This window comes from Rutidosis leptorrhynchoides, chromosome 10, assembly GCF_046630445.1.
Source record: "Rutidosis leptorrhynchoides isolate AG116_Rl617_1_P2 chromosome 10, CSIRO_AGI_Rlap_v1, whole genome shotgun sequence".
Lineage (NCBI taxonomy): Eukaryota > Viridiplantae > Streptophyta > Magnoliopsida > Asterales > Asteraceae > Rutidosis > Rutidosis leptorrhynchoides.
The window spans coordinates 268,686,920-268,713,377 of NC_092342.1; the positions used below are offsets into that span (position 1 = coordinate 268,686,920).

At 35.9% G+C, this 26,458-nt stretch overlaps 1 protein-coding gene across 1 annotated transcript; it reads left to right on the forward strand.

Moving 5' to 3' along the window:
- The first annotated feature begins 22,652 nt into the window (after nucleotides 1-22,652).
- LOC139871028 (uncharacterized) lies at nucleotides 22,653-24,434 on the forward strand. The gene is made up of 2 exons (XM_071858779.1): nucleotides 22,653-23,770; nucleotides 23,930-24,434. The coding sequence occupies exons 1-2, from the start codon at nucleotides 22,653-22,655 to the stop codon at nucleotides 24,432-24,434; spliced, it is 1,623 nt and encodes a 540-aa protein (XP_071714880.1).
- Nucleotides 24,435-26,458: the final 2,024 nt, after the last annotated feature.

Consider the following 26,458-nt stretch of genomic DNA (forward strand, 5'->3'; position numbering starts at 1 on the left):
ATACTTTGGGTCCAAAGGTCCTCACTTTTTGGGAGTAGGGTCGTGCTTGATCATGCGTAGCCTTTTACATATTTTCTTAAGAGAAATCATTTGACACAAAACATAAGTTTCAGCTTAATCGTTTCGTTCTAATGAATGTTCCGAAAACCGTTTCTAGCAATTTTATTGGATCTTTTGGGTAAAATAAGGTAAGAATTTTTTGTAATCACCTAATATCCATTGCTTAATTACTTTTTAGACAAACGAATTTTTCAAAACTTGGCATTTTACGGTTACTCGCCCTTTAAACCTTTACCCAGTACCCCACACTTAGGAGAACATTGTCCCTAATGTTATCTGAAAAAGAATATTTTAATTCTTTATAAATTAAGGACATTGTCTTCTAAAATTTCCAAGTTAGTTACAGTGGTGACCCCACACTTAGAGATTTTAGTGCGTAATAATTGAAATAGGTTCGAGGAAAGATTACTTCCCTATGGTCATGTTACTTTCCTAGTGCTGGGCCTTCCTACGGTCGGTCTCCTAATTGCTGGAAAGGACCAGTCTCTTTTGATAAAATTTCTGCATGAAGAACAAAAAGAGAAAGGCAGCATTTCCATTATATATAACTTTTTAATACAATGCTTCAAAAAGATAAAACTAAAAGTAAAATAAAGTAAAGTGGTCTACGGAATACTATCATGGTCAATGTGCTGAGTCGGCGCTGTGAAGTATCCAAAGAGATCATCATCATCCTCTAGTCTCGATAAATACTCAAGTGGTTGCCCTATATCTAACTTAGAGCCTAGTAGTGAATTCAGACAAAGGTCTGACGGGGACTCCAGGTGTGATAGGCTCGGGAAAGGCTCCTCATCAGGGATTGTTAGGACCCCGAAGTTGTATAGTGTTAATGTGAAATAAGCTTAAATGATGGTTCCTTAGAAGAGGGCTATATAAGGAACCTAAGTGGTTCTAATTAGATATCCATTGTATTGTAACTTAGTTCTAGAAGCTGTGGAATGTAAATCTTGTTAATTCTCTCTAATACCGAATCTCCTTCACACCTACTGAATCTCATTCTAACTTGTCTTTTCTTCTAATCTCAACATGTTCTGACCTATCATTTGGTATCAGAGCTTCCAGGTAGTGATATTATATCACTAGATCGATCCAGAGATTGAAGATTACAGAATTTGAACACTTTCGGTATATTAAATCAGATTCGGTATAATCGAATCTGATAATCTGACGTTCAGATTCCTGTAATAAGTTCAGCGAAGGTGTATTAGGTTGATTAGAAAGAGTTTCAATCATCATTACAGCTTTTTAACATCAATTATGGAGAATCAAGTTGATTTTTAGAGTTTTTGGCTAAAACTCTCGGTATTCATCAATTACAGCTTGATTCTGTAGTTAAGTAAAGATTTGAGGTTTAAGTTGTGATCGTGAGGTGTTTAATCACATTTCTGACGGTTTAATTTCATCAATTCTTCAAGTTTTGAAGATTTGATACACATTCTGTATCATAACTGCCATACTGAATCTGCTTTAAAGCTATTAATTCTCAATCAGTGTTGCAGATTGTGGTGTGTTTGTGATTCTATCACATTCGGTTTGGTCATACGTAGCTAATTGGTGTGATTTGAGAAAGGATTCGTTTGAATTCTAAGTTTTCATACTTAGACTCGGTATTGTCAACTACTACAGTTGACATTCGGTATCCTATACATTCGGTATCTTTGATATTTTGTGTGATACTAACTTGTTTCCTTATGCAGCAAGGTTACAGAATCTAATTCAAAGGAATTGAATTGTGTTTGAATTCAAATTCATACAGAATCTGACTACCAAGTCAGATGCCGAATCAGGATCTCGGTATCACTTAATTCATTGATTTTAAGTGTTCTCAGGCTATAAAACTTGTGGTTACCGAATCTATACTGAATTTGGGTGTGTTACTTGTATTTCTGATCAGTTTTTGATACAGAATCTGGTTTACCGAATCTGCTACATTACAGAATCTGTACCGAATCTGTTACAGTACCGAATCAGATACCGAATCTGACATTTTTGTTATATTGTTTTGATTTTTCATCCTAGATTTGTGTAATACCGAATCTTTACCGAATCTACCTCATTCTCAAGATGTCTACTCAAGATACTTTGATCATTGGATCAGATTCCTGTCCTCCAGTGTTGTTTGATGGCAAGTACACTCAGTGGCTTCACCATATCACTCAGTACATAGACTACAAGGGTGAGAAAGCAAAGTACATATGGGCTTCTCTGAGAGATGGTCCAGTTGTAGATTATCATCCGGATACTGGTATGCCAATTCCAGTCTATGAACTTTCTGGTGATATACGTGAGAGAGCTCAGGGTGACATAGAGGCAAAGAACATTGTTATGCAAGCTATCCCATATGAGTTGTTTGAAAATGTTGATAGCAACACCACTGCAAAAGATATATAGGATGAGATCAAACGACAGCAAGAAGGTTATGACATGTCAGATGTTACTAAACTGAATAAGGCTCTGGGATTTTATGAAGATTTCAAGCAGGAACCTGATGAACAACTCAAGGATACCTACCGTCATTTCAATGGTGTTCTCAATGAGTTGAAAAGGTGTAAGATTATAAAAGTACATGCTGAAGTCAACATGAAATTCCTCAAAAAGCTCAATGCTGATTGGCTTCCTTATGGAACCATTGTTCGATCTACCAAAGAGATTGATAATTTGACTATTCATGAGCTTGTTGGAGTTCTTATGCATTACCAACCTGAAGTGTCTAAACTTCAAGAAGGAAGGAAAGAGTCATCTCCAAGTGATCCTCTTGCTCTCATTGCCAAAAAGAAGAGCAAATCATTTACGACTTCCAAAAGTTTTTCCAAGAAAGTGCTTGTTGAAGAATCAACTGATTCTGAAGAGTTGAATCTTTCTGATGTTGATGATTCTCACCTTGAGTTAGTCAAGATGGCAGCCATGTTCAAAAAAGCCTTGAACAAACACAAGTTCAAAGGCAAATCAAGCAATCAATGCAAGAACTCATCATCTTCCTCGTACTACAAGAAAGCTGATCACTCAAAATAACAACAACGTGCTGATGATTCCAAGAAGGATGAATCACTCTGTTTCAATTGTGGCAAAGCTGGTCATTACTCTCGTGAGTGCAGGATGCCTAAGAAGAAGGATGCAGCTTACTACAAGAAGAAAATGTTGATGGCTAAGATTGTAGAAACTGGGGGAGAGCTGAAACCGGTTGATGATACTTGGTTTAACTGACTAATGATTCAGATTCAGAGGTTGAACATGCAAATGTTTGCAAGGTGACTAAGCTCATCAAAGCTAAGGAAGCCATGGAGAATTCTGACTCAGCATCTGATGATGATGAGGTACAATCATCTGAAATTCCACCTGATTTTATAAAAGTGCAAAATGACATGATGAAGAATTTGGTCTCAATGTCAAAAGAAGTCAAAGGTTTAAAATCTGAAAACAAGGTTTTAAAAGATAAAATCAAACTTTTTGAGACCAAACCATCTTCATCTAAATCACAATCAGAATTGCAAAGATTGACTGTGCAACTCAGCTCCACGGAAACTGAGTTGGAAGATCTTAAAAAATCAATTCATCCGATTAAGGTCAAAAGGACAAATTATCGTCTAAAATCGGAACGACTTGCAGAAAAAGTTCAATTTCTAGAAAAAGATCTTTCTGATTTGAAAACTCAACATGAACCCACACTTTCAAAGCTAAACAAGAAAAATATTCAATTGGAAAACACCATAATTGAAAAGAACTCTGAAATCTCTTCGTTGTCAAAAGAGTCTTTTCAAATGAAAGCACAACTTGCTCGATATGAGGAAAAACTCTATCGAACAGATCAATCCAAAGCTATCATGAATATGAAACTTTCAAAACAAATGATTTTCATGAATAGACCAAAAACAATTCATGGTGACAAGTGGGGGTTGGGTTATGAAGATCCCAAGATCTTAGATAATGCTTCCAAAAAGATTCCAGGATTATATCATTCTGATTACTTTCAAGCTGGTTTACCATCTCATTTTATGCATTCTTCTGATGCTGATTTTGATGATATTATTGTTAATCTCAAATCTAGGAAATACCATCAAATTAGCTTAATGTATGAGAAAATTAATGCTAAAATGGGTAAATCAAATCCTGATTTCTTGAAGGAACTTGTTGAAACTGAAAAGAATATGCAACGTGAAAATTATGTGCCTAAGCGTAGACTAGTTTATATCCCAACACTCATGATAGAGAAATACATTTTAATGCTTGAGAATGAAGTGTTTAACAAACCTAGTTCTAGCATTATTGCCATAGATGAGGTGTTTGATGAACCAACTTTTGATATGAAACCAATTCTACCGGCTTTACCTGCATGTTCTGATAATGGTTTTCGTGAAGACCTAGGTTATGAACTAACTGTCTTCTTTGAGACAGAATCCCTAGGTCAAACTGATTTAGATGTAAAGGTAGAACCTCGAGATGAACTAACTGTTGAAAACGTGATAGACTTTGACACAACAATTAATGAATTTTATGAAAACATACCTGTTGTACGAAACTTGAAACGTATATTAGGTATAGTTGAAAAGGAAAATGTTGATTTGCAACTTAAGTGTCAATCATTAGAACAAATGCTTACTTTGTGTGATAAATTGCCTCTACTTCCTAAGAAAAAATGTACTTATGATTTTACGGAAGGTGAAATTCTTGTTTCTGCAGAGGAATTATGTCTTGAAATTAAGAGCTTAAAACAAAAAATAATTCAACTGAAACAGGCTAACACACTTAAGCCATCATCTACTGTTGAAACCAATGTGTCTGAATGTGTTAGTGGGATTCATAATAAGGGGAAATGGAACAACAACATCTACGATGCAAAACCCATTACTATTCTTAAAAACCCATTACATTCTCAATTTGGTAAACGTGTTTCAAAAGTTGCACCTTCAACACAATTTGTTGTCAAGAGAGTTCATTCTCAAAATGGTTCTGTGTTAACTGAAAAGATTCCTATGATTCCAATGTCAAATCAATCAAAGGAAAGTCTTTTAATGAAATTAGTCAAGTCAACACAACACAGGAGTCCAAAACCTGATTTGAGTGAGTATGATGCAAAGGAACGTAAAATCAAATTGGAAATTTTGCAAAATCAATCATCTCATGTGTCAACTGAAAAAGTTTGGACGTCTAACTAACAGAGGTGTTTTTCGTGTCACAGGTCATAATCCAAATTTGACTTACAAGTCTGTATGGGTTCCTAAGTCCACGACTAAGAAAGTAGCAATCAAACTAAAGAAATCTGCTAGTCGACCTAGGAAATCATATCATGTTTTTCGAATTTCGTCTGCGAACAAAACATCTACTTGGAATAAGTTGTGTGTTAAGACTTCCGATAACAATGTAAAACTTGATATTGCGTATGATGCTTCATGTAATGTGGTATTAAATGATGCTTTATTGTCTAAATTGTATGATGCTTTACGTGATTATCTCATTGTTGATCCAAAGTTTATTATTGGTACTAACCATAGAGGACCCAAGAAACTTTGGGTACCTAAACTCTAGGAAATTAACGTTTACAGGGTTTCGATGTCTGTGTTTGGTATATCGATTCTGGTTGCTCTCGACACATGACGGGCGATAAATCCTTACTTGTCAATTTTGTTGACAAATTCCTAGGATCGGTTACTTTTGGAAATGATGAGATTGCAGCAATAACGGGTTATGGAGATTTTGTGAAAAATGGCATAATGATCAAATGGGTCTCATATGTTGAGGGTTTGGGGGTGCAGTTTATTTAGTGTCAGCCAATTTTGTGACGGAGATCTCAAGGTTTTGTTTGAACGTCGTCAATGCTCGGTGTAATCCACCGATGGAAACGACCTCCTTGTTGGAAAACGTTGTGCTTCACTTTATACTATTGACCTCAATGATGCACCATCACATGGAACCATGTGTTTGGTCACTCGTTCAACAAAGGAAAATTCATGGTTATGGCATCACCGGATGTCTCACCTGAATTACAAGGGTATTAATCGACTCGTCTCTAAAGACTTAGTTGATGGTATTCCAAGCTTTCAATATGATAAGCATCATGTGTGTCCATCATGTGTGATGGGTAAGCTGAAACGGACTAATCATCCGCTTAAGCAAAACCCCAATACTTCATCGTCCTTGCAATTATTGCATATGGACTTATGTGGACCCATGATGATTTCTAGTCTTGTGGCCGGAAACATGTGCTTGTCATTGTTGATGATTATACCCGATTTACATGGATTTTCCTTCTACGAACAAAGTCAGAAACCCCCGCCATTATCATTGAGTTCATTAAAAAGACTCAATGCTATTTTAACAAACATGTTAAGAGTATTCGAACTGATAATGGGACAGAATTTAAGAATGACCTGCTTGATAGTTATTTGAAAGACCAAGGCATTGAACATCAGTTCTCTGCTGCACTAACCCCTCAACAGAATTGAGTAGTTGAACGACGTAATCGTAGGTTGTGCGAAGCAGCTCGAACGATGCTTGCTTACTCCAAACTACCTCCGAAAATGTGGGGGGAAGCCATTTCTACTGCATGTTATACCCAAAATTGCTGCATCATTAATAAACGTTTTGATAAAACTCCTTATGAGTTACTATATGGTAGACGCCCGAATGTCAAATATTTCCGTGTCTTTGGTTGTATATGCTATGTGCTTAACAATTTTGACAGCCTCGGTAAGTTTGATCCTCATGGAGATCAGGCCATATTTCTCGGTTATTCTTCGAACAAAGTTGCCTATCGTGTCTATCACAAACGGACAAAGACGACCAAGGAAAGCATTAATAAGGGTGTTCCTACGGTAACAACAGAGGAACTGGATAACTTGTTTGATAGTCTTTATGCTCCTCAACGAAATTCAAATGTTCAAGCCGTACCGGTTACACCATTACAGTCAACTACTGTGGAGACTCAAACAAGTCTTTTTATTGAAGATACAACAACAACTAATTCACCTGTTGCTTCTTCATCCTCCCTGCCACCTCCAGATATAGATAATCTTGAACCAATTCAAGATTCATCAGTTGATACAACTCCAGTTGTTTCTCCAGATACTCAATTGAATACATTAGATGGTGTTATATCAGATCAAGCAGATCAAGGCTCAACGTCAACAACGGTTGATATTCCAACATATACTACTGATGTACAACCTCTTCCACATAACAACCGATGGACTAAAAGTCATCCAATTAATCTTATCATTGGTGATGCATCTGCTACAGTCTCAACTCGAAGGGCAACTCTGAATATGTGTCTATACACTGCCTTTCTTAGTAAGATTGAACCAACAACGGTTGCTCAAGCTTTACTAGATCCGAACTGGGTAGCAGCAATGCAAGAAGAGACCAGTCAATTTGATCGTTTGAAAGTATGGCGATTAGTTCCAAGACCAACGGGTCAACGACCAATAGGGGTTAAGTGGATTTGTAAGAACAAGAAGGATTCTGATGGAATTGTGGTTCGAAATAAGGCACGTCTTGTGGCTAAGGGATATCGACAATAAGAGGGTATTGATTATGATGAAACGTTTTCTCCTGTTGCTAGGATTAAGGCTATTCGTCTTTTCCTTGCATTTGTTTCTTATATGAAGTTTACAGTGTTTCAAATGGATGCCAAAACTACTTTTCTGAACAGTCATCTTCAAGAGGAAGTTTATGTTGATCAACCAGAAGGCTTTGTTGATCCCATTCATCTAAACCACGTCTACTACTTGGAGAAAGCTTTATATGGTCTGAAGCAAGCACCGCGTGCATGGTACGAGACCTTAACAAAGTATTTGTTAGATGATCATATACATAGCATTGTATATGTATGTTTTATTTTCTAAAAGCCAAGAGCAGAATTACGCGAGCTATAATCCAAAGTTATGAAATATTCGCTGAAAATGAGTACAGCGATAATGTTTTCGCTTTACTAAAAGACTGCGGTTTAATCCGCTTAGTATTCGCGAATAGTTAAGCAGTCCGTAGATCGCGGATATTTCGAATACTATAAATAGAGAGCATGGCCTCTCATTTATAGGTTGTTGATTCTCTGCCATTTGCTCTAGCCTTTGTGATTTTCACTTGTGATTTTGCCCAAGGGATTTCTACATTGCGCTAAGGTGAATTATGCTAATTGACAATCAATACCGGGTCGGGGTGGTTGATCACCTGGTTGTTAAGGTGAAAGACGATCATCGGGGCCCAAAATAATCATCAAACATCCCATCCTCTATCTCATTATTGCACTTGATCCGTAATTAAGTAACTCATTAATTAGGGATTGATCAATTGGCGCCATCCGTAGGACACGTTTTACGAATTAAACTTGAAATTTTTTGTTTTGTGCTGTCAAACAATCAATTGCTTGGTTTAATTTAAATCGTGTATTGTTCCGATGATTTACAGGAAGTCGCTGAAGCGTATTAGCTGATTTGATAATTGAAAATGGCAGTTAACACGAAACAAATAGGAAGTTCCGTCAATGATGATGCGTTAGTTAATGATTTGCAAAATGCCTTGTCAAGTAGTACGCAGGCAAACGTTAATACTATCACGGGTAGTTCAGGGAAAGAATCGCTAGCTAAAGAGCCTAGTGACAATCCTGTTAACGCTAATTCGCAACTAAAGGTTGCTGCTGAAAAAATGGTCGCGTGCAGGAATTTGCAGCATCATCGTGAAGAAACCGTCGTTGATGGCAAGCAATTAAGGATTTTGGCCTGAAAAACAGACAAAGTACTTGGTACCGCTATTGAACAAGCTAGAAAAGATTGTCGCGAATCTCGCATACCGCGAACTTACTTATGGTCGTTGAATGATTCTGGATCACAGGATGATCGCTTAGTCATTGATCATCGTGATAGTGATAGCGATGGTGCGAATGAACGTGTTATTCTAAATTCTGTTTATAATTCAAAGACTGCGAAAGCGCTAAGAGAAGAAAGTTAGTTTTCTGATGATTCAGACAATGCAGAGGAATTTGTAAAAATTCCACATGTTAAACGAAGGCACCAACACCTTTCCCTCGGCATCAGGATGCAGGTGAAGCATCTGATGCTGTTCGCAGAGAAAATGCTCAACATTTTTTAACGGATGCTTTTAGAAGCATTGAACCTAAGTCAATGCAACATAAGTTTGAACAACCGAATTTTGAAATGTCCCGTTCTTATTGATTAAAAACGTTCCATATTAATTGATTTCGTTGCGAGGTTTTGACCTCTATATGAGACGTTTTTCAAAGACTGCTTTCATTTTTAAAACAAACCATAACCTTTATTTCATAAATAAAGGTTTAAAAAGCTTTACATAGATTATCAAATAATGATAATCTAAAATATCCTGTTTACACACGACCATTACATAATGGTTTACAATACAAATATGTTACATCGAAATCAGTTTCTTGAATGCAATTTTTACACAATATCATACAAACATGGACTCCAAATCTTGTCCTTATTTTAGTATGCAACAGCGGAAGCTCTTAGTATTCACCTGAGAATAAACATGCTTTAAACGTCAACAAAAATGTTGGTGAGTTATAGGTATAACCTATATATATCAAATCGTAACAATAGACCACAAGATTTCATATTTCAATACACATCCCATACATAGAGATAAAAATCATTCATATGGTGAACACCTGGTAACCGACATTAACAAGATGCATATATAAGAATATCCCCATCATTCCCGGACACCCTTCGGATATGATATAAATTTCGAAGTACTAAAGCATCCGGTACTTTGGATGGGGTTTGTTAGGCCCAATAGATCTATCTTTAAGATTCGCGTCAATTAGGGTGTCTGTTCCCTAATTCTTAGATTACCAGACTTAATAAAAAGGGGCATATTCGATTTCGATAATTCAACCATAGAATGTAGTTTCACGTACTTGTGTCTATTTTATAAATCATTTATAAAACCTGCATGTATTCTCATCCCAAAAATATTAGATTTTAAAAGTGGGACTATAACTCACTTTCACAGATTTTTTACTTCGTCGGGAAGTAAGACTTGCCCACTGGTTGATTCACGAACCTATAACAATATATACATATATATCAAAGTATGTTCAAAATATATTTACAACACTTTTAATATATTTTGATGTTTTAAGTTTATTAAGTCAGCTGTCCTCGTTAGTAACCTACAACTAGTTGTCCACAGTTAGATGTACAGAAATAAATCGATAAATATTATCTTGAATCAATCCACGACCCAGTGTATACGTATCTCAGTATTGATCACAACTCAAACTATATATATTTTGGAATCAACCTCAACCCTGTATAGCTAACTCCAACATTCACATATAGAGTGTCTATGGTTGTTCCGAAATATATATAGATGTGTCGACATGATAGGTTGAAACATTGTATACGTGTCTATGGTATCTCAAGATTACATAATATACAATACAAGTTGATTAAGTTATGGTTGGAATAGATTTGTTACTAATTTTCACGTAGCTAAAATGAGAAAAATTATCCAATCTTGTTTTACCCATAACTTCTTCATTTTAAATCCGTTTTGAGTGAATTAAATTTCTATGGTTTCATATTGAACTCTATTTTATGAATCTAAACAGAAAAAGTATAGGTTTATAGGCGGAAAAATAAGTTACAAGTCGTTTTTGTAAAGGTAGTCATTTCAGTCGAAAGAACGACGTCTAGATGACCATTTTAGAAAACATACTTCCACTTTGAGTTTAACCATAATTTTTGGATATAGTTTCATGTTCATAATAAAAATCATTTTCCCAGAATAACAACTTTTAAATCAAAGTTTATCATAGTTTTTAATTAACTAACCCAAAACAGCCCGCGATGTTACTACGACGGCGTAAATCCGGTTTTACGGTGTTTTTCGTGTTTCCAGGTTTTAAATCATTAAGTTAGCATATCATATAGATATAGAACACTTGTTTAGTTGATTTTAAAAGTCAAGTTAGAAGGATTAACTTTTATTTGCGAACAAGTTTAGAATTAACTAAACTATGTTCTAGTGATTACAAGTTTAAACTTCGAATAAGATAGCTTTATATGTATGAATCGAATGATGTTAGGAACATCATTACTACCTCAAGTTCCTTGGATAAACCTACTAGAAATGAGAAAAATAAATCTAGCTTCAAAGGATCCTTGGATGGCTTGAAAGTTCTTGAAGCAGAATCATGACACGAAAACAATTTCAAGTAAGATTTCCACTCGAAATAAGATTGTTATAGTTATAGAAATTGAATTAAAGTTTGAATATGATTATTACCTTGTATTAGAAAGATAACCTACTGTAAGTAACAAATGTTTCTTGATCTTGGATGATTACTTGGAATGGATTTAGAAAACTTGGAAGTAAACTTGCAATCTTGGAAGTATTCTTGATTTTATGAAACTAGAACTTTTGGAATTTATGAAGAACACTTAGAACTTGAAGATAGAACTTGAGAGAGATCAATTAGATGAAGAAAATTGAAGAATGAAAGTGTTTGTAGGTGTTTTTAGTCATTGGTGTATGGATTAGATATAAAGGATATGTAATTTTGTTTTCATGTAAATAAGTCATGAATGATTACTCATATTTTTGTAATTTTATGAGATATTTCATGCTAGTTTCCAAATGATGGTTCCCACATGTGTTAGGTAACTCACATAGGCTTCTAAGAGCTGATCATTGGAGTGTATATACCAATAGTACATACATCTAAAAGCTGTGTATTGTACGAGTACGAATACGGGTGCATACGAGTAGAATTTTTGATGAAACTGAACGAGGATGTAATTGTAAGCATTTTTGTTAAGTAGAAGTATTTTGATAAGTGTCTTGAAGTCTTTCAAAAGTTTATGAATACATATTAAAACACTACATGTATATACATTTTAACTGAGTCGTTAAGTCATCGTTAGTCGTTACATGTAAATGTTGTTTTGAAACCTTTAGGTTAACGATCTTGTTGAATGTTGTTAACCCATTGTTTATTATAACAAATGAGATATTAAATTGTTATATTATCATGATATTATGATATATAATATATCTTAATATGATGTATATACAGTTAAATGTCGTTACAACGATAATCGTTACATATATGTCTCATTTAGAAATCATTAAGTTAGTAGTCTTATTTTTACATATGTATTTCATTGTTAATACACTTAATAATATATTTAATTATCATTTAACATAATTAATCAAGTGTATCAATATCTTAATATGATTCATATGTACCTAGTAAGACGTTGTTATAACGATAATCGTTATATATATCGTTTTCGAGTTTCTTAAATTAATAGTCTCATTTTTATGTATATAACTCATTGTTAAAATACCTAATGAGATACATACTTATAATAAAATCATGTTAACTATATATATAACCATATATATGTCATCGTATAGTTTTTACAAGTTTTAACGTTCGTGAATCACCGGTCAACTTGGGTGGTCAATTGTCTATATGAAACCTATTTCAATTAATCAAGTCTTAACAAGTTTGATTGCTTAACATGTTGGAAACACTTAATCATGTAAATAACAATTTCATTTAATATATATATAAATATGGAAAAGTTCGGGTCACTACAGTACCCACCCGTTAAATAAATTTCGTCCCAAAATTTTAACCAGTTGGAGGTGTTGACGTATCTTCTGGAAATAAATGCGGGTATTTCTTCTTCATCTGATCTTCATGCTCCCAGGTGAACTCGGGTCCTCTACGAGCATTCCATCGAACCTTAACAATCGGTATCTTGTTTTGTTTAAGTCTCTTAACCTCACGATCCATTATTTCGACGGGTTCTTCAATGAATTGAAGTTTTTCATTGATTTGGATTTCGTCCAACGGAATAGTGAGATCTTCTTTAGCAAAACATTTCTTCAAATTTGAGACGTGGAAAGTGTTATGTACAGCCACGAGTTGTTGAGGTAGCTCCAGTTGGTAAGCTACTGGTCCGACACGATCTATAATCTTGAATGGTCCAATGTACCTTGGATTTAGTTTCCCCCGTTTACCAAATCGAACAACGCCTTTCCAAGGTGAAACCTTAAGCATGACCATTTCTCCAATTTCAAACTCTATATCTTTTCTTTTACTGTCCGCGTAGCTCTTTTGTCGACTCTGGGCGGTTTTCAATCTTTGTTGAATTTGGATGATCTTCTCGGTAGTTTCTTGTATTATCTCCGGACCCGTAATCTGTCTATCCCCCACTTCACTCCAACAAATCGGAGACCTGCACTTTCTACCATAAAGTGCTTCAAACGGCGCCATCTCAATGCTTGAATGGTAGTTGTTGTTGTAGGAAAATTCTGCTAACGGTAGATGTCGATCCCAACTGTTTCCGAAATCAATAACACATGCTCGTAGCATGTCTTCAAGCGTTTGTATCGTCCTTTCGCTCTGCCCATCAGTTTGTGGATGATAGGTAGTACTCATGTCTAGACGAGTTCCTAATGCTTGCTGTAATGTCTGCCAGAATCTTGAAATAAATCTGCCATCCCTATCAGAGATAATAGAGATTGGTATTCCATGTCTGGAGACGACTTCCTTCAAATACAGTCATGCTAACTTCTCCATCTTGTCATCTTCTCTTATTGGCAGGAAGTGTGCTGATTTGGTGAGACGATCAACTATTACCCAAATAGTATCAAAACCACTTGCAGTCCTTGGCAATTTAGTGATGAAATCCATGGTAATGTTTTCCCATTTCCATTCCGGGATTTCGGGTTGTTGAAGTAGACCTGATGGTTTCTGATGCTCAGCTTTGATCTTAGAACACGTGAAACATTCTCCTACGTATTTAGCAACATCAGCTTTCATACCCGGCCACCAAAAATGTTTCTTGAGATCCTTGTACATCTTCCCCGTTCCAGGATGTATTGAGTATCTGATTTTATGAGCTTCTCTAAGTACCATTTCTCTCATATCTCCAAATTTTGGTACCCAAATCCTTTCAGCCCTTTACCGGGTTCTGTCTTCCCGAATATTAAGATGCTTCTCCGATCCTTTGGGTATTTCATCCTTTAAATTTCCCTCTTTTAAAACTCCTTGTTGCGCCTCCTTTATTTGAGTAGTAAGGTTATTGTAAATCATTATATTCATAGATTTTACTCGAATGGGTTCTCTGTCCTTCCTGCTCAAGGCGTCGGCTACCACATTTGCCTTCCCCGGGTGGTAACGAATCTCAAAGTTGTAATCATTCAACAATTCAATCCACCTACGCTGCCTCATATTCAGTTGTTTCTGATTAAATATGTGTTGAAGACTTTTGTGGTCGGTATATATAATACTTTTGACCCCATATAAGTAGTGCCTCCAAGTCTTTAATGCAAAAACAACCGCGCCTAATTCCAAATCATGCGTCGTATAATTTTTCTCGTGAATCTTCAATTGTCTAGACGCATAAGCAATCACCTTCGTTCGTTGCATTAATACACAACCGAGACCTTGCTTTGATGCGTCACAATAAATCACAAAATCATCATTCCCTTCAGGTAATGATAATATAGGTGCCGTAGTTAGCTTTTTCTTCAATAACTGAAACGCTTTCTCTTGTTCATCCTTCCATTCAAATTTCTTCCCTTTATGCGTTAATGCAGTCAAGGGTTTTGCTATTCTGGAAAAGTCTTGGATGAACCTTCTGTAGTAACCAGCTAGTCCTAAAAACTGGCGTATGTGTTTCGGAGTTTTCGGGGTTTCCCACTTTTCAACAGTTTCTATCTATGCCGGATCCACCTTAATACCTTTTTTGTTCACTATGTGACCGAGGAATTGAACTTCTTCCAACCAAAATGCACACTTTGAAAATTTAGCGTACAATTCTTCCTTCCTCAATACTTCTAACACCTTTCTCAAATGTTCACCGTGTTCTTGGTCATTCTTTGAGTAAATAAGTATGTCATCAATGAAAACAATGACAAACTTGTCAAGGTATGGTCCACACACTCGGTTCATAAGGTCCATGAACACAGCTGGTGCATTAGTTAAACCAAACGGCATGACCATAAACTCGTAATGACCGTAACGTGTTCTAAAAGCAGTCTTTGGAATATCATCTTCTTTCACCCGCATTTGATGATACCCGGAACGTAAGTCAATCTTTGAATAAACAGACGAGCCTTGTAGTTAATCAAATAAGTCGTCGATTCTTGGTAGTGGGTAGCGGTTCTTGATGGTAAGTTTGTTCAACTCTCGGTAGTCGATACACAACCTGAATGTACCATCTTTCTTCTTGACAAACAAAACAGGAGCTCCCCACGGTGATGTGCTTGGTCGAATGAAACCACGCTCTAAAAGTTCTTGTAATTGGCTTTGCAGTCCTTTCATCTCGCTGGGTTCGAGTCTGTATAGAGCACGAGCTATTGGTGCAGCTCCTGGTACAAGATCTATTTGGAATTCAACGGATCGATGTGGGGGTAATCCCGGTAATTCTTTTGGAAATACATCGGGAAATTCTTTTGCGACGGGAACATCATTGATGCTCTTTTATTCAGTTTGTACTTTCTCGACGTGTGCTAGAACAGCATAGCAACCTTTTCTTATTCGTTTTTGTGCCTTCAAATTACTAATAAGATGTAGCTTCGTGTTGCCCTTTTCTCCGTACACCATTAAGGGTTCTCCTTCTTCTCGTACAATGCGAATTGCATTTTTATAACATACTATCTCTGCTTTCACCTTCTTCAGCCAGTCCATGCCAACTATTACATCAAAACTCCCTAACTCTACTGGTATCAAATCAATCTTAAATATTTCGCTACCCAGTTTAATTTCTCGATTCCGGCATATATTATCTGCTGAAATTAATTTATCGTTCGCTATTTCGAGTAAAAATTTACTATCCAACGGCGTCAATGGACAACTTAATTTAGCACAAAAATCTCTACTCATATAGCTTCTATCCGCACTCGAATCAAATAAAACGTAAGCAGATTTATTGTCAATAAGAAACATACCCGTAACAAGCTCCGGGTCTTCCTGTGCCTCTGCCGCATTAATATTGAAAACTCTTCCGCGGCCTTGTCCATTCGTGTTCTCCTGGTTCGGGCAATTTCTAATAATGTGGCCCGATTTTCCACATTTATAACAAACTACATTGGCATAACTTGCTCCGACACTACTTGCTCCGCCATTACTCATTCCGACACCATTTGTTCCTTTAATTCTGTTAACCCCTGGTCCGTAGACCTCACACTTCACCGCGCTATGACCATTTCTTTTACACTTGTTGTAAAATTTGGTGCAGAACCCCGAGTGATACTTTTCACACCTTTGGCATAGCTGCTTCTGATTGTTGTTGTTGTTGCGGTTGTTATTGTTGTTGGGATGATTGTTGTAGTTGCTGTTATTGTTGTTGTTGTTGTTGTTGTTGTTGTTGTTGGGCCGTTTGTTGTAGTTGCGATTGATGTTGCGATTGTTGCGATAATTGTTGCGATTATTATTGTAATTGTTGTTGTTGTTGTATTGGTGATTCTTATCACTGTTTTCCTCCCACCTTCTTTTGACTTGCTTCACATTGGCCTCTTCAGCCGTCTGTTCTTTAATTCTTTCCTCAATCTGGCTCACTAGTTTGTGAGCCATTCTACATGCCTGTTGTATGGAGGCGGGCTCGTGTGAACTTATATCTTCTTGGATTCTTTCCGGTAATCCTTTCACAAACGCGTCGATCTTCTCTTCCTCATCTTCGAACGCTCCCGGACACAATAGGCACAATTCTGTGAATCGTCTTTCGTACGTGGTAATATCAATACTTGGGTTCGTAACCCTCTAAGTTCTGTCTTGAGCTTATTGACCTCGGTTCTGGGACGGTACTTCTCGTTCATCAAGTGCTTGAATGCTGACCACGGTAGTGCGTAAGCATCATCTTGTCCCACTTGCTCTAGATAGGTATTCCACCATGTTAACGCAGAACCTGTGAAGGTATGCGTAGCGTACTTCACTTTGTCCTCTTCAGTACACTTACTTATGGCAAACACCGATTCGACCTTCTCGGTCCACCGTTTCAATCCGATCGGTCCTTCGGTTCCATCAAATTCCAAAGGTTTGCAGGCAGTGAATTCTTTGTAGGTGCATCCTACACGATTTCCTGTACTGCTAGATCCAAGGTTATTGTTGGTATGTAGCGCAGCCTGTACTGCGGCTATGTTTGAAGCTAGAAAAGTACGGAATTCCTCTTCATTCATATTCACGGTGTGTCGAGTAGTCGGTGCCATTTCCTTCAAAATAGTCAAATGGAACAAGTTAATCATTCAGAATATTAAGAGTAGTTAATAGTATTTCGAAGCATAATATGAACTCATTTATAAAAGCTTTTTCTTCATATTAGCGTTTTATAAGTTTAAATTCGGGTAGTACCTACCCGTTAAGTTCATACTTAGTAGCTAATATACAATTCAACTACTACAATTCTATATGAAAAACTGATTATAATAATATTTCCCGTTCAAACTTTTATACAATATTTTACAAACTTACAATACCGCTTATTTTACATAAAGCATGAAATATAGCACACAATAACTTTGATACAAGATAGTTGTGAAGATAATTCTAGCTAGTACACAAGTCGTTCAGCAAAGGCAATAAAGACACGTAATTCATACGTCCAGAAACAAGTCATGCATTCTAGTTTTACTAGGACTACTTCCCATCCTTGGTCTTGTGGAACATAACCGTTATGGCCGTTGATAAGACAGCGTGTTGTAACGTCGTCAAAGGGACGAGGGTTACGTAATGACCAACAGTCTAACCTAAAAACCTCATTTCTTACCCCAATTACCGACTCCGTCACTTGTGGGAACGTTTTGTTTAATAGCTGTAGCCCGATGTTCTTTTTCTCACTTTGGTGAGAAGCGAACATTACTAACCCATAAGCATAGCATGCTTCTTTATGTTGCATGTTAGCCGCTTTTTCTAAATCATGAAGTCCTATATTCGTATACATTGAGTCAAAATAATTTCTTAACCCGTTGCGTAAAATAGCATTTGGGTTCCCCGCAATATATGCGTCAAAGTAAACACATCGTAACTTATGGGTTTCCCAATGTGATATCCCCCATCTTTCAAACGAAAGTCTCTTATAAACCAAGACATTCTTGGAACGTTCTTCGAATGTCTTACAAACTGATCTCGCCTTAAATAGTTGTGCCGAGGAATTCTGACCGACTCTAGACAAGATTTCATCAATCATGTCTCCGGGTAGGTCTCTTAAAATATTGGGTTGTCTATCCATTTTGTGTTTTTAAACTGTAAAATAGACAAGAGTTAGATTCATAAAAAAAATACTTATTAATACAAGCAATTTTTACATATATCATAAAGCATAAGCACACTATATTACATATATTACACCACACGAATACAACTATCTTATTCCGACTTGCTCGTTTCTTCTTCTTCGGTTTTGGTTCGTTTTGCCAAGTTTCTAGGGATATATGATGTTCCCCTAATACTAGCTGTCGTTTTCCACATCGGTTTAGAAAAACCTGGTGGTTTAGAGGTTCCCGGGTCATTGTTACAACTTAAGGACTTCGGGGGTTGACGATACATATAAAGTTCATCGGGGTTGGAATTAGATTTCTCTATTTTTATGCCCTTTCCCTTATTATTTTCTTTTGCTTTTTTAAATTCAGTTGGGGTAATTTCTATAACATCATCGAAATTCTCGTCGGAATCCGATTCATCGGAGAATTGGTAATCCTCCCAATATTTTGCTTCCTTGGCGGAAACACATTGACCATAATTAACCTTGGTCGGTTGGTTGAGGATTTTCTCTTACTTAACCGTTTTATTATTTCCCCCACCGGTTCTATTTCCTCCTCCGATGCCTCCTCTTCCGGTTCTGATTCTTCTTCCGGTTCTGATTCTTCTTCCGGTTCCTCTTCGGGAACTCGTGAATCAGTCCAATATATATTTGACTCTACGTTATTATTAGGTGAGTCAATGGGATTTGTGCTAGAGGTAGACATCTATCACACAATATCAAACATGTTAAGAGATTAATATATCACATAATATATACATGTTAATAATATATAGTTTCCAACAAAAATGTTAAGCAATCATTTTTAAAGAAAACACGGTCGAAGTCCAGACTCACTAATGCATCCTAACAAACTCGATAAGACACACTAATGCAAATTTTTTGGTTCTCTAAGACCAACGCTCGGATACCAACTGAAATGTCCCGTTCTTATTGATTAAAAACGTTCCATATTAATTGATTTCGTTGCGAGGTTTTGACCTCTATATGAGACGTTTTTCAAAGATTGCATTCATTTTTAAAACAAACCATAACCTTTATTTCATAAATAAAGGTTTAAAAAGCTTTACGTTGATTATCAAATAATGATAATCTAAAATATCCTGTTTACACACGACCATTACATAATGGTTTACAATACAAATATGTTACATCAAAATCAGTTTCTTGAATACAGTTTTTACACAATATCATACAAACATGGACTCCAAATCTTGTCCTTATTTTAGTATGCAACAGCGGAAGCTCTTAGTATTCACCTGAGAATAAACATGCTTTAAACGTCAACAAAAATGTTGGTGAGTTATAGGTATAACCTATATATATCAAATCGTAATAATAGACCACAAGATTTCATATTTCAATACACATCCCATACATAGAGATAAAAATCATTCATATGGTGAACACCTGGTAACCGGCATTAACAAGATGCATATATAAGAATATCCCCATCATTCCGGGACACCCTTCGGATATGATATAAATTTCGAAGTACTAAAGCACCCGGTACTTTGAATGGGGTTTGTTAGGCACAATAGATCTATCTTTAGGATTCGCGTCAATTAGGGTGTCTGTTCCCTAATTCTTAGATTACCAGACTTAATAAAAAGGGGCATATTCGATTTCGATAATTCAACCATAGAATGTAGTTTCACGTACTTGTGTCTATTTTGTAAATCATTTATAAAACCTGCATGTATTCTCATCCCAAAAATGTTAGATTTTAAAAGGGGACTATAACTCACTTTCACAGATTTTTACTTCGTCGGGAAGTAAGACTTGGCCACTGGTTGATTCACGAACCTATAACAATATATACATATATATCAAAGTATGCTCAAAATATATTTACAACACTTTTAATATATTTTGATGTTTTAAGTTTATTAAGTCAGCTGTCCTCGTTAGTAACCTACAACTAGTTGTCTACAGTTAGATGTACAAAAATAAATCGATAAATATTATCTTGAATCAATCCACGACCCAGTGTATACGTATCTCAGTATTGATTACAACTCAAACTATACATATTTTGGAATCAACCTCAACCCTGTATAGCTAACTCCAACATTCACATATAGAGCGTCTATGGTTGTTCCAAAATATATATAGATGTGTCGACATGATAGGTCGAAACATTGTATACGTGTCTATGGTATCTCAAGATTACATAATATACAATACAAGTTGATTAAGTTATGGTTGGAATAGATTTGTTAGCAATTTTCACGTAGCTAAAATGAGAAAAATTATCCAATCTTGTTTTACCCATAACTTCTTCATTTTAAATTCGTTTTGAGTGAATCAAATTGCTATGGTTTCATATTGAACTCTATTTTATGAATCTAAACAGAAAAAGTATAGGTTTATAGTCAGAAAAATAAGTTATAAGTCATTTTTGTAAAGGTAGTCATTTCAGTCGAAAGAACGACGTCTAGATGACCATTTTAGAAAACATACTTCCACTTTGAGTTTAACCATAATTTTTGGATATAGTTTCATGTTCATAATAAAAATTATTTTCTCAGAATAAAAACTTTTAAATCAAAGTTTATCATAGTTTTTAATTAACTAACCCAAAACAGCCCGCGGTGTTACTACAACGGCGTAAATCCGGTTTTACGGTGTTTTTCATGTTTCCAGGTTTTAAATCATTAAGTTAGCATATCATATAGATATAGAACATGTGTTTAGTTGATTTTAAAAGTCAAGTTAGAAGGATTAACTTTTATTTGCGAACAAGTTTAGAATTAACTAAACTATGTTCTAGTGATTACAAGTTTAAACCTTCGAATAAGATAGCTTTATATGTATGAATCGAATGATGTTATGAACATCATTACTACCTCAAGTTCCTTGGATAAACCTACTGGAAATGAGAAAAATAGACCTAGCTTTAAAGGATCCTTGGATGGCTTGAAAGTTCTTTAAGTAGAATCATGACACGAAAACAATTTTAAGTAAGATTTTCACTCGAAATAAGATTGTTATAGTTATAGAAATTGAATTAAAGTTTGAATATGATTATTACCTTGTTTTAGAAAGATAACCTACTGTAAGTAAGAAAGGTTTCTTGATCTTGGATGATTACTTGGAATGGATTTAGAAAACTTGGAAGTAAACTTGCAATCTTGGAAGTATTCTTGATTTTATGAAACTAGAACTTTTGGAATTTATGAAGAACACTTAGAACTTGAAGATAGAACTTGAGAGAGATCAATTAGATGAAGAAAATTGAAGAATGAAAGTGTTTGTAGGTGTTTTTGTTCGTTGGTGTATGGATTAGATATAAAGGATATGTAATTTTGTTTTCATGTAAATAATTCATGAATGATTACTCATATTTTTGTAATTTTATGAGATATTTCATGCTAGTTATCAAATGATGGTTCCCACATGTGTTAGGTGACTCACATGGGCTACTAAGAGCTGATCATTGGAGTGTATATACAAATACTACATACATCTAAAAGCTGTGTATTGTACGAGTACGAATACGGGTGCATACGAGTAGAATTGTTGATGAATTTTTGTTAAGTAGAAGTATTTTGATAGGTGTCTTGAAGTCTTTCAAAAGTGTATGAATACATATTAAAACACTACATGTATATACATTTTAACCGAGTCGTTAAGTCATCGTTAGTCGTTACATGTAAATGTTGTTTTGAAACCTTTAGGTTAGCGATCTTGTTGAATGTTGTTAACCCATTGTTTATTATAACAAATGAGATATTAAATTGTTATATTATCATGATATTATGATATATAATATATCTTAATATGATGTATATACAGTTAAATGTCGTTACAACGATAATCGTTACATATATGTCTCGTTTCGAAATCATTAAGTTAGTAGTCTTATTTTTACATATGTATTTCATTGTTAATACACTTAATAATATATTTACTTATCATTTAACATAATTAACTAAGTGTATCAATATCTTAATATGATTCATATGTACCTAGTAAGACGTTGTTATAACGATAATTGTTATATATATCATTTTCGATTTCTTAAATTAATAGTCTCATTTTTATGTATATAACTCATTGTTAAAATACCTAATGAGATACATACTTATAATAAAATCATGTTAACTATATATATAACCATATATATATCATCGTATAGTTTTTACAAGTTTTAACGTTCGTGAATCACCAGTCAACTTGGGTGGTCAATTGTCTATATGAAACCTATTTCAATTAATCAAGTCTTAACAAGTTTGATTGCTTAAAATGTTGGAAACACTTAATCATGTAAATAACAATTTCATTTAATATATATATAAATATGGAAAAGTTCGGGTCACTACAAATTTTTTGCAAGATATGATCGCCAAGTTTTGTGCGGACAATACTGATACTCGCACAAAAAAGGCGAATGAAATTACCACTACTGCAGACAAGTTTGTCCATCATATTTCTGATTATCCAATTGTTACACCGCCTATTGTGCCAACAACATTGGGAGTTTACTTAGGGTTAACTGATCCCTTGGATTTTTTGCAGCAATTTGAAGGGGTGGTAAGCACCTATAATTGGGATGAACCGGTTGCATATAGAGTGTTTCCAATTGTTTTACAAGGGTCCGCAAGGGAGTGGTTTCACAGCCTACAAGCTGGCAGTATTATTGGCTTCATTGATCTTCGCGATAAATTTTTGCTGCAGTTTCAGAATCTTTTGCCACAGAAAAATACACATATAGAATGTCATGATATTAAACAAGGCAACAAGGAAACCTTGAGCGCATTATTAATGCGGTACATTTACAAGTGCCAAAAGATACCAAGTTTAAATGAAGTTAAAAAAATCTCTGGTTTTTTGCATGCTATTAATCCACAGCGGCATCCGACACTTGTGCGAAGATTGCGAAGGGATGTCCCGCCGACTTTCGCTAAAGTACAACAAGAAACATACGACTATCTTCGAGGAGGAGAGGATAGCACTATCACCCCTGCGTGTGGGTGGGATAAAGATAAAAGTTGGCGAGATGACAATGATTCTTTTCGAGATGGCAATATCGATAACTACCGTGGTTCTGGATATCCGCGGCGAAGTGGCGGTGGTGGTTATTCACGAAATGATAGATATCAAGGTCAAAATGATAACCATGGATATGGCCGTCGGGATCGCTATTCTACGCGCAAATGGAACAACGAGTCTTTTAATATCATTCAGATGCTAACAAAAATGCCTAAGGAAATTCTGCTGCAAGAAAGGGTTGCTAAGTTTTTTCCTAATCCTCAACCTTTAGCGAAAAATAGTAGGCGGGATAAATCCAAGTTTTGTATTTTCCATGACGATTACGGTCATGATACCAATCGTTGTAGAGACTTGGCGGAGCTGATCACAGAGGCATATAAGCAAGGCAAGTTAGAACATTTAATTGCGCAAGGTGCTGTAACCACCGCGAATGCGATTATCTTGCCTGCAGAATCTAATGCTCCGTAAGTGCCAAACGCTGCTGATCGAAAAGCTCCCGCAGTGAAGAATCTTGGGGTAAAAATGGTCAGTAAGAAAGAAAATCAATGCGGAATTTAGGTCATTAATGTGGTAGAAGTGCAAGGCGAAATTTCAGTATTTCAAATATCTGAACAAATTGCAAGTTGGCAATGTCCTGCTATTACTTTCACTCCTGCAAACTTGAGTGCGAATTTGGATAAATCAGTGGTGGTTTCATGCCGTATTGCGAATACTGGTATTGTGATTATGAAAGTATACATTGACACTGGTAGCAGTGTAGATATAATGTATGAGCAATGTTTCGGCAAGTTGCCTGCAAACATTAAAGCATTGATGAAACCTACTGCGGTTTCGCTCGCTGGATTTTCAGGAGAATCAACTTGGCCTATTGGTCAGTTAGAATTACATATTGAGCTAGTTGATAATCGCGATGAAATGCTAAGATGCCAAGCTTTGTTGAATCTTTATATAATGCGAAATCAGTCACAATTCAATATGATTCTTGGGTGCACTGCTTTGCGCATGTTTGGCGCAATCCCTTCTACAATACATGGCATGGTTGAATTCTCTGCTAATAAGGGAATAGGGACTCTAACTTCTGTGGAAGTAGAGCCATTTTTGTGCCATGAATATGGCGACCGAAAGTAGGGGAGTTGAGGGGCATTCAGTCAACTCTGAATGATGCAAATATCTGTAATAGAAAGCTTGTGGCAGAATGCTTAGTCAAATTTGATCAAGGATTGATATGCTATTTTTATTTTCTGCAATTTGTATATCGAAAAAATAATGAATAAAGCAAAGTTAGTTTTAAGTGTTTGTGATTGTTTCTATACAAAGCAAAAACACTGCGTGTGGCCACACGTAGTGCTTATTTTGCAGAACACAATTGCTTGTTTTTCATAACACTGAATTAATGTTTGTGTAAGTGTGTTTAAAACTTCGTGGATATTTTTAACAAATGACATGGTTTTTGCTAAACATGGCCTGTTTAAAATTATGGTAATGCGAACATATATTGTGAAATAATGCGTTAAAAACCAAGTGATGAAATTGCCCACTTGTGTTAAACAGTGAATGTTGCTAAAGGATAAAATTTCCTAAGTATTTGATCTTGCCAATAATTAGATGCTTCTCAATGCTAAAATTGCCTAAGGATCGATTTGTCGGACTTAGAAGATTCATAATGAATAAAAGATTGTTTCGCATAAATACGCGTTTGTTATATGCACAATAGCGAATGTGGAAATTGCAAAGGGCAAGTCTGAATTATGGATACATGATAAAGTAAAGCGCTATATAAATAGGATAAGTTGCAACTGTGAAACGAAAATATGTCAATAATAATAAGCGCTGAAAGAGCGCGAAGAGTTACAAAAGCGCAATTTATGATTGCGAAGTAAATATTTACAATCTAACTCAGATAATTTAAAGCTCCAATGCTTTAATATCTGAAAAAGTAACGCCCTCGCGTTGACTTAACTCTTCCAATGCTGGTATGGTAATTTTCTCAACCTCTTTCTTTGCTCTAGCTAACGCTTCTCGGGCATCATCGGTGGCACATATTTCGTCCGCCATGTCTGAGAGAAGCGGTTTAGAAGGATTACTAAGCTCACACAACAAATCATACCATTCGCAGCGAGTAGTGAGTTTAGCTGCCGGGACATATGTCCCAAACTTCTCAGTAACTGGTTTAGAATCCATCACTTTGTTGCCGAATTCTGTCAAATACTTGACAAGCTGAGCAAATTCATTTTCAGCATTTTTTGCTCTCTTTTTGAGCTTCGCGTTTTCCTCCGCAACTTTTTTAAGTTGAGCCTCAAGTTTCTGCGCTTTCCTTTGTTGCGCATTTGCAATTTTAACCTGCTTTTCATATTCATTGGATATTTCATTGAAGCGCTCAACGTTGTCGATGGCTAGGAAAATCGCGTTATAGCAATTGTGGAGTCACTGTCTCTCGGCTTGAGGAAAAGTCAGTTTGCAGTATTCATCTTGTGTGTTTTTGGGGATGAATTTGCAGAGTTTGCGGTATAACCGGTTGGCTTGTTCTGCTTCTGCGGCTTCATCAGCATCTTCTTCTTCTTCTTTTTCTTCTTCTTGATGGGATGTTTCAGCTTCAGAAGGAAGGCTTAAATCTTCATTTTTCGGGCACTTCCAAAATGTCCTCGGTGATACTCCCGGTGATGTTGTATAGCGGTCTGGGCTCACCTGGGGAGTCTGCAAGTACAATTAAAAAGAGATAAGCAAGTACAGTAAATTAGTGCAAAAATGGTAAAAGCGCAATATAAAAATAATGCGAATTGAAAATCACTTACTCGTTTCTTGTTCAGATATAGTGCGCATGCGTCTTTTGCAAGGGGTGGAGGCACTCTCTGATGCTTTTCGCTTACCTCGGTCTTCACCACCAGAAATGGTAAGCGTATTGATGATTAGCTCATTAATAGGAATAATCTCGCCGTCACCATTTTTTAAGCGACGAGCAGGTCTAATCCTGCTAATATCTGGTGACCTCATATCTAGGTCAAGATCAATCACTGCAAAATCAATACGCATAAGGTTATGAAAAAAAAAAGGGAAATGTATGTTATATATTAATTTAATGCAAAAAGTTTAAGCAATATACCGTTATTCACTTGGTCAATCAAGAGAGCATTGCATCGCTCCAAGGCCACTGG

Bases quoted from the DNA above. Each gene is read 5' to 3' on its own strand.
- LOC139871028 (XM_071858779.1), top strand. From the start codon at position 22,653: ATGATCGCCAAGTTTTGTGCGGACAATACTGATACTCGCACAAAAAAG. The intron at 23,771-23,929 runs GTAAGTGCCAAA...ACAAATTGCAAG, and splicing joins CCTGCAGAATCTAATGCTCC to TTGGCAATGTCCTGCTATTA.